This window comes from Rhinolophus hipposideros, assembly GCF_964194185.1.
Source record: "Rhinolophus hipposideros genome assembly, chromosome: 9".
NCBI classification, from domain to species: Eukaryota; Metazoa; Chordata; class Mammalia; order Chiroptera; family Rhinolophidae; genus Rhinolophus; species Rhinolophus hipposideros.
In genome coordinates, this window is record NC_138055.1 from 14,999,007 (window position 1) to 15,012,792 (window position 13,786).

Below are 13,786 nucleotides of genomic sequence, written 5' to 3' on the forward strand. Positions count from 1 at the left end.
AGGTGCCCCCACCCCTTAAATTTCGTAACTCGATGCACACTTGCCTTCTCACCACGGTGTTAGGGACACGACTCGGAGTGTCACATTGACTGTTAAGGCGGATTGACTCTTAAGTGCCTCAGAGTCTGAGTAACTGACAGAAGGTTTCACAGCCAGTAAATACCTGAACCAGGACTGGAACCGAGACAGCCGCCGGGAGAGACCCTTCCCGCTGGGCACCAGCGCAGCCACGGGTCCGAGGCGCGCGGCTCCGGGCGGCGCGCGCACGCCCCGCCCAGTCGCACGGGATTGGCCGCGAGCCCTGCCAGCTGGAGGGGGCGGCGCCGTGCCTGCTGGAGGGGGCGGAGCCGTGCCTGCTGGAGGGGGCGGCGCCGTGCCTGCTGGAGGGGGCGGAGCCGTGCCTGCTGGAGGGGGCGGCGCCGTGCCAGCTGAGCGGACGAGGTGGTGGGCCTGGTCTTGTCTTATCAGACGGCCGCGAGCGCGGCCGCCCCGGGCTTGGAGATTGCAGGCCGCGCCCCGGCCGAGCTGCCCGCTTAGCTCCGGTGCTGCCGCGCCGCCCGCGCGAGCGCTCCCATCCACAATGCTGCGGCGAGGCTGCCAGGCGCTCCGGCGCTTCTCCACCGGCCGGGTGAGTCCCGCAATGGCCAGCATCCCGGCTCTCCCCCGGGTCTGGTTTCCAGACCCCGGGGCTGGAGGACAGGGCGGCGGGGCTGGGGATGGGCAGCGAGGTTTACATAGCCAAAAGCCAAGACAACATTTTAAAAATTGGGAGACTGCCCAGAAGGGTCCGGGGAGGGTCCTGGATGGGGTTAGTTAAGAGAGCCATTGTCTTCTTCGGGGAAACCGGCCAAGGATGCGGCTTTTGAACATCTAAGGTCTGGCTGGGACTGACGGGGTGGGAACGGTCACTTGGCAAGGGGGACAGAAGTGGGCTTCCTTTCCTCGTTCGTTTCAATCGTGAGATCCCTGGGTACCAGCTGGAGCCAAGGTACAGGACCAAGACCCTCTCTTGGAGGAGAGCAGTATCAAGTCAGTCGGGTCGCCCTCAGCGGCCTGGGCGGTGTGAGCGCTTCCGACTGGCATGCAGGGCCCATTCACAGAGTGGCACTCAGAGCTGGTAGCTGCAAACTCATTATTCCTGAACCGCACGCGGCAAGATTTCTAGGATTTGCCAGGCGCTGCAGAAGCAGCCACTCTGGAAGAATTTGGAAACCGTTGGGCAAGAATGAGTCTTGGCCCAGCCCTGTGCCTTGGAATTGCATCAGCTCGTCCAGAAATGGAATGAGAGTGGACACGTTGCATGTGACGCTGCCTTCAGCACTTCAGGGGCCTCAGGAGAGAAGCCTCCCTGTATCTAAACAGACTTCAAGCAGTTTAGGGAATAAGAAAAAAATCCGTCCCATGTACATTATTTCTTTCTAGGAAGTGCATGTTTGCTATGTTATAAAAGAATTTTCTTTTGATTCGTTTTCTCTGACAGAGCCATAAAGGCATGTGAAAAAATCTTGGAGGCAGGGAGATGTCTTGAGTAGCACCAAGAACTGGCCAAACTAACCTAAATAGAAAAACTTTTATCCCCCCAGACAACCCCAAACAATTAGAATCCACTTTACTATGTGCAGTCAGCTCTGGTTATTTTGAGATTATTCACCTTTTTAAAAATGAGGGAAAAGAGGCCTGATCTAGAAAAGCTTTTGCTTGCTCTCCTAAGCAGTGCAGTGGACTACGCCTTAGCTTTCTCCCACCACGTGGCACAGGGGAATTTGGGTTGTATGGCATAGAGAGCAAGAGGCCTGTGCCATCCTCTTTTATTGGCCTCTTCTGTCAACACCTGTTGTTGAATTGTCTTTTTTGGAGAGCAGAGGAAGAGTCTTGAAGAATGAAAAGATTACAAGAGTGGGGTTTACATAAGATTTCAATAGTAAAAGGTGGATATCCCAGGTGGCTAATGGCATAAACCAAAACTCATATGTGGGGAGGCTCTAGGCATGGTGAGGGGTCAGGGCCCTGAGTCTGACTATACCCAGGAATGCATGTGGAAGAGCAATGATATGTGGCTGGGAAGAAGGCAGGTGAACTTCTGAGAACAGGGATCATGTCTTCTTTGTACCCTGAGTGTAGGGGTTCCAAATAAAAATGCCTTAAAAAATGTCTTAAAAAGGCTAAACAGGTAAAACAAATGGGGGGGGGGTTTGGACTGGATTTGGAGTGAAAGACCGTGTCCAGAATAAAGGGGGCACCCACTGCTCAGCGCTAGCTGACTGTTGCTATATGGGAACGTGGACCAGGGTTGACAAACCTCCTGATTTTTAAAGAGAAGTAAGAAATTCAGCCTGCTAATGTGAATCCTCCTAATTATTTTACAAATGATCTGTGGGCCGAAAACAAACACAAAACAGAAAAGGACTTGCCTGATTTGCAAACTCTAATAAGCAAGACATGCTTGTTGAACAAATGTTGCACAGTGTCAGGTGTCGTTTGGGATCCCATGTGCTGAATGCTCCATTAAGTGTTAGGCATCTTGCTCTCCCAGAAAAAGTTACTTTGTTTTATTCTTTTGTAGAAAGATCCTTCATGTAAAACTGCTTACTTTCACACTTCCTCATGTGGATACCTGTGGCCTTATTTTACACCTTGCTCAACAGGTTCTATTAGGGGAGCATCTACTTCACAAAGGGGCTTCAGATCAGGGCAGATTCTTAGCACGATGCCTTTAAGTTCTCTACAGATGACTATGATGTTTTGCAGTCTTCTGTTTTATTTTTTAATCCTTAGAGTATAATTGGAGTCTATTATTAGCTTGTTGCCTGATGAATTCCACCAAGGTGTGGATAGCCTGGAAATGCAATATTTGCTAGTTTAAAAGCAAAAGCTCTTTTCCCTGTAAAAGGCTCTTCTAATGCAGAATGTTATTGCTAGAAAACCCCAAGATACTAGTATTTATCACCTAGACTTAGAAACACTGTGGGTCTTGTGTGCTGCCTGTTCTCTCTCACCAGTATAATAGGCACCCATTCTTTAGAGGTCTAAAGAATGGTGTTGTGCTCATGTCAGGACCACCACGGTATCCTTAGAAAGTCTGATGGAACTGTTTCCTACAATTGACCTGAAGAACTGTTGCCATGGTTTTCTTTTTTTAATGAAAGGAGAGGAGTCTTCAATATAGGAAATCTATAGAAGCACATCTGCTGAAGTGAGATGGGTCTGAGTTTGAATCCTGCCTCTGCCTCTTATTAGCCCTGTCCTTGGGCAGGTTACTTAACTTCCCTGAGCAACTATGTTTCCTCATTTGTAAAATGGGTCACTTTACACCGAGGAGTAAAGTAAGGACATAGGATAAGTTTCTGATACAATTTTTTGAATTAATGAAAAGGGCTCAAGAAAGTGCCAGGCTCATGGTATATTCCCTGTAGGAGAGATCCATTATCATCATCTTTATTTACCTAAGTATTACCTGTGGTATAATAATAATAGTAGTAGTTAACATTTACTGAGAATTTACTATTGCTACTCATTGTACTAATGCATTACATGCATTTCACTAAATCCTTCCAACAACCTTATGAAATAGGTACGAATATAATTCAGATTTTAATTGATGAGGCCCAGCTTAAGATCAGACAGCTGGTGTTTGTTACGGACAAACAATAGACACTGGGGTAATAAACTAGAGTTAGAACCTTAGGGCTGCCATACAGTAGCTATTTAACTCTGAGCTGTATCTTAACTTCTGTGTGTTTTAATTTCTTCTTCTGTAAAATGGCTTAATAATGCTAGTCTACAGGAGTCATTGAGCAATCAAAATCAGGTGACATATATGAAATATCTGGCACATACTAAGGTCTTGTTAAACTGTTCGCTGTTATTTCCACCCCCTCTTTCTGATCCATACTCCCCAGGGCAGAATCTTTTTTGCAGTCAGTGGACACACACTCTCCACACAGCAGAGATTCTCGGACTTTGTGTGCCTGTGAGTCAATGAGGTGCTTAAAAATGCAGCTTCCTGGGCCTGGTAGATACGGAATCCACATTTTTTTTCTTTTTTCTTTTTAAATTAGTTTCAGGTGTACAAAACAACATAGTGATTGGACATTTATGTACCTCACCAAGTGATAACCCCAATAAGTCTGTTACCCATCTGACACTATACATAGTTTTTACAACATTGACATACTATATTTTACATCCCCATGACTATTTTGTAACTACCAATTTGTACTTCTTAATCCCTTCACCTTTCCCACCCTTCTCCTCAACCCACCTCCCATATAGTAGCCATCAGTTTGTTCTCTGTATTATGAGTCTGTTTCTGTTTTGTTTCTTCATTTTGTTCTTTTGATTCCACATATAAGTGACATCATATGGTATTTGTCTTATTTCTCTCAGTCTGACTTATTTCAATTAGCATAATACCCTGTAGGTGCATCTATGTTGTCGCAAACGGTAAGATTTCTTTCTATTTTGTGGCAGACTAATATCTCATTGTATATATGTAGCACAATTTCTTCATCCAGTCATCTATTGATGGGCACTGTGGTTGCTTCTATGTCTTGGCTATTGTAAATAGCACTGTAGTGAACATACGGGTACATAACTCTTTTCGAATTAGTGTTTTGGATTTTGTTGGATAAATACCCAAGAGTGGAATTGCTGGGTCATAAGGTAGTTGTATTTTCAATTTTTTGAGGAAACTCCATAGCACTGTTTTCCATAGTGGCTGCACCAATTTACAAACCTACCAACAGCGCACAAGGGTTCCCTTTTCTCCACATCCTCGCCAACACTTGTTGTTTATTGATTTATTAACAACGGACATTCTGACAGGTGTAAGGTGATATCTCAATGTGGTTTTTATTTGCATTTCTCTGATGATTAGTGACATTGAGCATCTTTTCATATGTCTATTGGCCATTTGTATGTCCTCTTTGGAGAAATGTTTATTCTGGTTCTCAGCCCAACTGTTAATTGAGTTGTTTGGGGGTTTTTTTTGGTGTTGAGGTGTATGAGTTTTTAAAAATAAAGTTTGGATATTAACCCCTCATCAGGTGTATCATTGACAAGTATCTTCTCCCATTCAGTAGAATGTCTTTTCGTTTTGTTGATGGTTTCTTTTGCTGTGTAAAACCTTTTTAATTTCATATAGTCCCATCTGTGTGTGTTTTTTCCTTTGTTTCCCTTATCCTAGGAGATATGTCAGTGAAAATATTACTAAGAGTAATGTCTAAGAGTTTACTGCCTATGTTTTCTTCTAGGAGTTTTATGGTTTCGGGTCTTACATTTAAGTCTTTAATCCATTTTGAGTTTATTTTTGTATATGGAGTAAGAAGGGGTCCAGTTTCATTTTTTGCATGTATCTGTTCAGTTTTCCCAACACCATTTGTTGAATAGACTGTCTTTACCCCAATGTATATTCTTGCTTCCTTTGTTATAGATTAAATGACCATATAGGCATGAATTCATTTCTGGGCTCTCTATTCTGTTCCATTGATCTGTGTGTCTGTTTTTATGCCACTACCATGCTGTTTTGATTACTATAGCCTTGTATTGTTGTTTGATATCAGGTAGCATGGTATCTCCAGCTTTATTCTTCTTTCTCAAGATTGCTGTGGCTATTTGGGGGTCTTTTATAGTTCCATATAAATTTTAGGATTATTTGGTCTAGTTCTGTGAAAAATGCCTTTGGTATTTTGATAGGGATTGCACTGAATCTATAGATTGCTTTGGGTAGTATGGACATTTTAACTATATTAGTTCTTCCTATCCATGAGCATGGTATATGCTTCCATTTATTTGTATCTTTCTTAATTTTTCTCTTCAATGCCTTGTAATTTTCTGAGTTCCTGCCTCTTACTTTCTTGGTTAAATATATTCCTAGGTATTTTTTAAATGTAATTGTTGATGGGATTGCTTTCTTAATTTCTCTTTATGATCGTTATTTATTGGTGTATAAAATACAACCAATTTTTGAATATTAATTTTGTAGCCTGCTACTTTACTAAATTCATTTATCAGTTCTAATCATTTTTTGGTGAAATCTTCAGGGTTCTCTCTATACAGTATCATGTCGTCTGCAAATAATGACAGTTTTACTTCTTTCTTTCCAATTTAGATGCTTTTTATTTCTTTTTCTTGTCTGATTCCAGTGCTATATTGAATAAAAGTGGTAAAATCAGGCATCCTTGTCTTGTTCCTGATCTTAAGGAGAATGCTTTTACCTTCTCCCCATTGAGTATGATATTAGCTGTGGGTTTGTCATATATGGCCTTTATTATGTTGAGATATGTTACCTCTATTCCCTTTTTGCTGAGAGTTTTTATCACAAACAGATGCTGAATTTTGCCAAACGCTCTTTCTGCATCTATTGATATGATTTTTATTTTTCATTTTGTTTATGTGGTTTATCACATTATTTGATTTGTGGATGTTGAACCACCCTTGCATACCAGGAATAAATCCCACTTGATCATGGTATAGCTTTTTAATGTATTGCTGAATTCAGTTTGCTAAAATTTTGTTGAGGATTTTTGCATCTGTGTCGTCAGGGATATTGGCCTGTAGTTTTCTTTTTTTGTAATATTTTTGTCTGTTTTTGGAATTAGGGTAATTGTGGCCTTATAGAATGAGGTTGGGAGCCTCCCTTGTCCTTGAGTTTTTTGGAATAGTTTGAGAAGAATAGGTGTTAATTCTTTTCTGAATGTTTGGTAAAATTCACATGTAAAGACATCTGGACCAGGATTTTTGTTTGTTAGAATCTTATTGATTACTGATTTGATTTCATAAATAGTGACCAGTCAGTTCAGATTTTCTGTTTCTTCTTGATTCAGGCTTGGAAGATTGTATGCTTCCAGGAATTTATTCATTTGTTCCAGGTTATCCAATTTGTTGACATATAATTGCATGTAGTATTTTCTTAGTATATATTTTTTTGTATTTCTGTGGTGTCTGTTGTCACTTCTTCTCTTTCATTTCTGATTTTATTTATTTGGGTCCTCTCTCTTGATGAGTCTGGTTAAAAGTTTATCAATTTTGTTTATTATTTCAAAGAACCAGCTCTTGGTTTCATTAATCTTTTGCATATTTTTTAGTCTCTATTTTGTTTATTTCTACTCTGATCTTTATTATTTCCTTCCTTCTTTGGGCTTTGGGCTTTGTTCTCTGTCCCCCACCCCCAGTTCCCTTAGGTATAAAGTTAGATTATTTGTTAGAGATTTTTCTTGTTTCTTGAGGTAAGCCTGCATTGTTATGTGTTTCCCTCTTAGGACTGCTTTCTCTGGGTCCCATAGATTTTGCGTCATTGTGTTTTTTGTGTTTTCATTTCCAGTTGTCTCAAGGTATCCTTTGATTTCTTCCTTGATCTCGTTATTAACCTAGCCATTGTTTAGTAGCATGTTATTTAGTCTCCATGTGTTTTTTTCAGGGTTTTTTTTTTTTTTGTCTAGTTTCATAGCACCGTGGTCAGACAAGATGCATGATATGATTTCAATCTTAAATTTGTTGAGACTTGTTTTGTGAGCTAACATGTGGTCTATCTTGGAAAATGTTCCATGTGCACTTGGAATGTATATGCTGCTGCTTTGGGGTGAAATGCTTTAAAAATATAAATTAAATTCGTCTAGTCTAATGTTTCATTTAAAGGCATTATTTCCTTGTTGATTTTCTGTCTGGAAAATCTATCCACTGATGTCAATAAGGTGTTAAATTCTCCTACTATAACTGTATTACTGTTGATCTCTCCCTTTATTTTGGTCAATATTTGCTTTATATATTTAGGTGTTCTTTTTTTTGTTTTTTTATGTTTTTTTTTAATTTATTAGTTTCCGGTGTACACGACAAGGTAATACTTAGACATTCATCATTTATATCCCTCACCCTGTGAACCCCCCTATTTAGGTGTTCTTATGGTGGGTGCATAAATGTTCACAAGGGTTAAAGCCTCTCATTGAATTGATCTCTTTATCGTTATGATGTCCTTCTTTACCTCTATTATAGCCTTTGTTTTAAAGTCTGTTTTGTCTGATGTAAGTGTTGCTACCCCAACGTTTCTTTTTGTTTCCATTTGAATGAAATTATTTTTCCCCACCCTTTTTACTTTTAGTCCATGTGTGTCTTTAGATTTGAAGTGGATCTCTTATACACAGCATATGTGTGGGTCTTGTTTTCTTATCCACTCAGTCTTTTGATTGGAACATTTGATCCATTTGTATTTAAAGTGATCATTGATAGGTACATAGTTATTGCCATGTTATTTTTTTGTTATTGCCATTTTATTATTCATATTTATGTTCTTCCCTACCCCCCCCCCCCCTTCTTCTTAAAGAAATCCCTTCAGCATTTCTTGTAATACTGGTTTGGTGGTGAGGAACTACTTTAGGCTTTTCTTGCCTGGGAAGCTCTTTATCTCTTCTTCAGCTCTAAATGATAGCCTTGCTGAGTAGTCTTGGTTGTAGGATCTTAACTGTTCATCACTTTAAATATTTCATGCCAATCCCTTCTGGCCTGCAAAGTTTCTGTTGAGAAAATCAGCTGACAGTCTTATGAAAACTTCCTTGTAACTAGCATAACTGCCTTCTCTTGCTGCTTTTAAGATTGTCCCTTTGTCTTTAACCTTTGGCATTTTAATTATGATGTGTCTTGGTGTGGGCCTGTTTCAGTTCATCTTTTTTGGGACTCTGAACTCCCTGGACTTGTATGTCTGCTTTCTTTGCAGGTTAAGGAAGTTTTCAGTCATTATTTCTTCAAATAGATTCTCAACCCCTTGCTCTCCTGTTTCTCTTTAGGGTACCCCTATGATGCAAATGTTTACACTTGATGTTGTCCCAGAGGTCCCTTAAACTATCCTCATTTTTTATTTTTTCTGTTCCAATCAGGTGTTTTCTGCTACCTTATCTTCCAATTAAGTGTTTTCTGCTACTCTGGTTCATCTAATCAACTGTTGATTCCTTCTAATGTAGTCTTCATTTCAGTTACTGTATTCTTCATTTCCGACTGGATCTTTTTATGGTTTCTATATCTTTCTTTATGTTTACTATCTCTTTGTTGAAGTTCTCACTAAGTTCCTTGAGCATCCTTATAACCAGTGTTGTGGATTCTGTATCTGGTAGATTGCTTGCCTCCATTTTGTTTGGTTCTTTTTCTGGAATTTTAGCCGGTTCTTTAATTGGGGCATGTTTCTTTGTCTCTTCATTTTAACTACCTCTCTGTGTTTGTTTTTATTAATATGTATTAAGCAGATCTACTACGTCTCCCAGTGTTGGCAGGGTGGCCTTATGTGATAGGTGTCCTGTAGGGCCCAGTGGCACAGTCTCCCTGATCACCGGAGCTGGATGCTCCAGAATGTCCCTTGTGTAGGTTGTGTGTTCCCTCCTGTTGTAGTTGAGCCTTGATTGCTGTTGGCATGTCAGTGGGTAGGACTGACCTTCAGGTTGACTGGCTGTGAGGATTGGCCATGCCCACAATCTATTAGCTGCTATGTGGGGGCTGACCCTTCAGAGGGGGATTTGTCCCAGCAGGTTTTATGCTTGTTGAGATCACCCTTTGGGTATGCCACTTGTGGGGCTAATCGAGTAGTGCTTTGGTGTAGCCTAAGCCCAGCCTCTGGGAGTGTAGTTTCTGGTACCTCTTGGGAGGGGCTCCCATGCAGGCCAATTTCAGCTTTCCTATGACCAGCCTGTAGCTACCTGGTTGGAGCTACAAAGGTATATGCAGTTGCTTGCTGCCTGTGTTGGACCTGGAGGCATGTGGGGGTGGCCTTGTTGTGGATCAAAGCCAGCTGCCGCCAGTATCAGGACTGGCAGTTTAGCAAAAGGCCCAGGACCCCCCAGACCTGTTGCAACCTGCCAGCTGCCCATAAGGCTCCGCCACTAAAAGAATGTCCTTCAGTGTGCGGGCTGGGCTGGTTGACCCAGTTTTGACAGTGCCCCCGGTGATAATGCCCCATTTGGGTGGGGCAGGGGTCCCAGGGAGCCATTGGGTGTGGCTGGTGGTTTTCACAAAGTTAATGCAGTTTTAGTTCTTGCACCAGTGCTGAGCCTCTGACCACTCCCTATAAAGCCTTGAGCACACCAGGGCCTGCCACCGCTTGCCTCGCGCCTGCAGATTCCTGAGAGCCCCCAAGAAAAGCTGCAACGTGAGCTGGGCTGACCACTCCCCACCAAAAGTTTCCCAGGCCATTGCGGGGCATTGCTGCTGTAGAGGCCTCCTGCAGCTTGCAGGGTGGGGCTGGCTGTCCAGGAGCTGAGAGTGCCCCTGGTGATGCCACAGTAGTTTGGTAGGGTGGGGACCTAGGGCATCACCAAAGTGGTGCATGCGTGTATTTTACCAGACAACTGAGGTCTCAGATTTGGCCCTTTGGGGGAGGGTTCAACGTAGAAAAGGTGGCACCCTCCTGTAGGCTACACATGAAGTGGGCTCCACATAGGGATAATGGTGGGCCTGTCCCTCTATCCCTAGTCTTGAAGTCACACAACTTAGTCTTTCCCTCTATGTCTCTGGAGCCTCTGGAGTTGCAGGCCTTCCACCGCAGCTCAGGGTGAGTGCTTGCAAACAAGTGCACAGGCCCTTTAAGAGAACATCTGGGTTTCTAGCCACGTTTTGCCTCATTGGAAGAGATGGATGGAATCCTCAGTGATTTTCACTATCAGATGTTATGGGGACTTCTCTTCCTGGCACAGGACCCTTGGGCTGCGAAGCCATGCATAGGGCTGAAACCCTCACTCTTCAGGGGGGCCCTCCACCACCGAGGTGTCCCTTCTGGTGCTCCACCACTATCTGTGGGTTTGAGGTCAGCTCGTTTTGCATCTCTGCCCTTCCTATCAGTCTCAATGTGGCCTCCCCTTATCTCCTCTCTTATAGGGTTTCTATTCAGCTAGTCTTCAGATGATTCTTGAGGTTGACTATTCCATAATTTAGTTGGAATTTTCACGTGATCCTGGGAGGCGGCAGACATAGCATTTACCTGTTCCACCATCTTGGACCTTCCTCATGAATCCACATTTTTACCAACTGATTCTACCGACATAGGCAGTCAGTCCTCAGATTATGCTTGGAGAAACAATGCTGATGTAAAATATCCACGTCCAGATTTTTGGAATTATGCTAACTCATTATAAACACACTTAAAATCATAAAATCTAAAAATTTCTCAGTGATAAAAACTCACCTTTGTAGCTTCAGCTTTAGCGCTGAGCTCAGAAAGTATTTCAATGAATGTAGTATTTCCAAACATACTGACACAGTTTCTTTAAATGCTGTCGCTCTTCGAGAATTGTTGAATCTGGAATTGACCTCCCAATGACCAGATGACAGCTGAGCAGCACCTTGCGTTTGAGTCAGTTCAGCCTCTTGACCCTTGTGTGTTTTAAAAGTAGTACTTTAGATGTCTTAAAATATATGGCATTGGTAATGGTATGAAGTAAAGCCAAATTGTGTAAGATAGCCAACAGGTCAGTTCTGCTTCAAACCACAGCATTAATTATAGGATTTGAAGATAGACTGTTTAAAGATCGTTTTGATTTTTTGATAAGAGGAAATGAAGTAATCATGTTTTGTATAGGCAAATTGTGCTGTTGTTACAGTTAATTTGTTTGCTTGCGAGTATCTGTTAGACATTGAAACTCTAGACCCTCTTGGAATAGAAACTTCTGCTAGCCCTGGAAAAGGATTTTTAAAATAAACCTTAACTATTTAACCATGAGCTCAATTAGAGGTGTCATCCCATGCCTAAAAAAGGATGCCATCTATGTCCTTAATAAAGTGGGAGATAAGGGAAAATTAGGTTTCTTCATAATCAGATTTTCATAGTGAAGCTTTACTAACTTAGAATCCCATTTAGTTTGAGGGGGCAAAATTCTATATCAGAACCCTGTGGAGCCATATTCAAACATGGAGGAATGAAAGGTGGAAAGAGTTCTGGGGAAGCTGGGTGGGGTTGGTCTGTGGCTAAAACAGGAAGCGCTTAGGAAGATATGACTCTCTGATTACTGTCTCTGCACCCACAATCCTGCTTTTAGCCTGCTTCCGCTGATGCCTTTTCATCACTGCCTTACCAATCATCCTGTCGTATTACCTTAAGCTCTGTAAAAAGGCTCCATTTGGGGAGAATTTGCAAAAGGCCTAATTGCATAAAGACAAGTCCTTAAAAACTTGAACCCATTTAGTGCCACTCTTACCTACACAGTGTTTATATTTCTTGATAATCACTGTATTTTTGTGTTAATGAGTGTTAATCTTGTAAAAAGAAAATGAAAGAGGTGTGGTGGTAGCACATTTTAATTACTTTATTTTTAAGTGCATATGTGGGCTTTGGAGTCACACCTGGATTCAAATCTCAATTCTCCCCCTTTCTGCCAGTATAACTTTGGGGATATACTTGACATTTCTAAGCCTTGGTTTCTTCATTCATAAAATGGTACAGAATGGGGGATAATAACAGGATATTTGTGTCGATCAAATTAAGTGAAATGACGTGCAGGCCTCAATTCCTTATCTGAAATGTGTGAGACCAAGTGTGTTTTGGGGTTCAGAATTATTCACATTTATAAAGTTAATATGGTACATAGATAGTTCATTACATACAATTCACAGTAGGGTCTAGGACAGTATCTATAACCAAACACATTGATTTTTCAGCAGTAAAACATATGAACATTCATATATTATATAAATATTATATAAAGACTACAAATAGCATTATGTCAGTTCAGGCCAGGATTAAAGCCAAATGAGTTTGTGCAAACTTATAAGAAACCTATAAGGACTATGAGGAAAATTCCATTAGATCAATCCAGGTTTGGAGGCTGAATGACTTTGGGCTGCTTACCAAGGATTTTGGAATTTTGGGCTATATGAAAAAACATAGAACAGTGTCGAGTATGTAGCAAAATCTTTAAATTGTTATTAAAGCTTTTACTTAAGCAGTAAAAGCTTTGTACTTGGTGTCAGACACTGCATGAAGCCTATTGCATATTAAATCAGCTACTTCAATCAAAATTGTGTGTTTGGTGACATTATTATACCCATTTTACAGATGAGAAAAAAGGCAAACAGAAGTTACTTACTTGCTTAAGGCCACACAACTAGGGGTCTGCTTTTGACCCGTATGTTATACTAGATGTTAGCTTTTAGCCTCTTTTGGAGGTAAGAGATGAGTCCAGTTCTTATTTCTATATTGCAGGGGCATAAAAGCATTGTTATATAAAAGTAGCTCTTGCTCAGAGTTAAACTGATTTTAACTGTGAAACTTGCACTGATTGATTTGTTAACATCTGACCTCATTTCATCAAGGAGTTGAAATGGTTTGTAAAAATATATGCAATCCCAATGATTATAACAAATAATCAAGGGAATTAGAGCAAAAGGAAAAGGAGGAATACTTAGGAGTGAAATCTTTTCACTGCTATCTATATATAATATAGTGTGGTTTCAGTGTATCTCAATAAAAATTTTAGTTTTGAGTCTTTTGTAGTCCTCACGTCACCTTGTATGATTGAAAACAAGAATGTTTATTATCCATATGTCTTCTATCTATGCTAACATCTGTCATCATTGAATTGTTTCACAGGTTTATTTCAAAAACAAGCTGAAGTTGGCCCTTATTGGTCAGAGCCTCTTTGGACAGGAAGTCTACAGCCACCTCTGCAAAGAGGGCCATCGAGTCGTAGGGGTGTTCACAGTTCCAGACAAGGATGGAAAAGCTGACCCACTGGGTGAGTGTATCTTGGAATCACTGGGTCAAGGACCCTGCACTGGACTTCCAGCTATTCAGTCTCATGCCCAGCTCAGAACCCTC

General features: G+C 41.3%; 1 protein-coding gene across 1 annotated transcript in view; it reads left to right on the forward strand.

Moving 5' to 3' along the window:
* Nucleotides 1–415: 415 nt before the first annotated feature.
* Nucleotides 416–13,786, forward strand: part of ALDH1L2 (aldehyde dehydrogenase 1 family member L2) — a 56,352-nt gene continuing 42,981 nt past the window's right edge. The window contains exons 1-2 of the mRNA XM_081059871.1: nucleotides 416–628; nucleotides 13,559–13,703. Coding sequence (XP_080915997.1) covers nucleotides 581–628; nucleotides 13,559–13,703 — 193 coding nt within the window. The 5' untranslated portion in view covers nucleotides 416–580. The remainder of the gene's footprint in view (nucleotides 629–13,558; nucleotides 13,704–13,786) is intronic.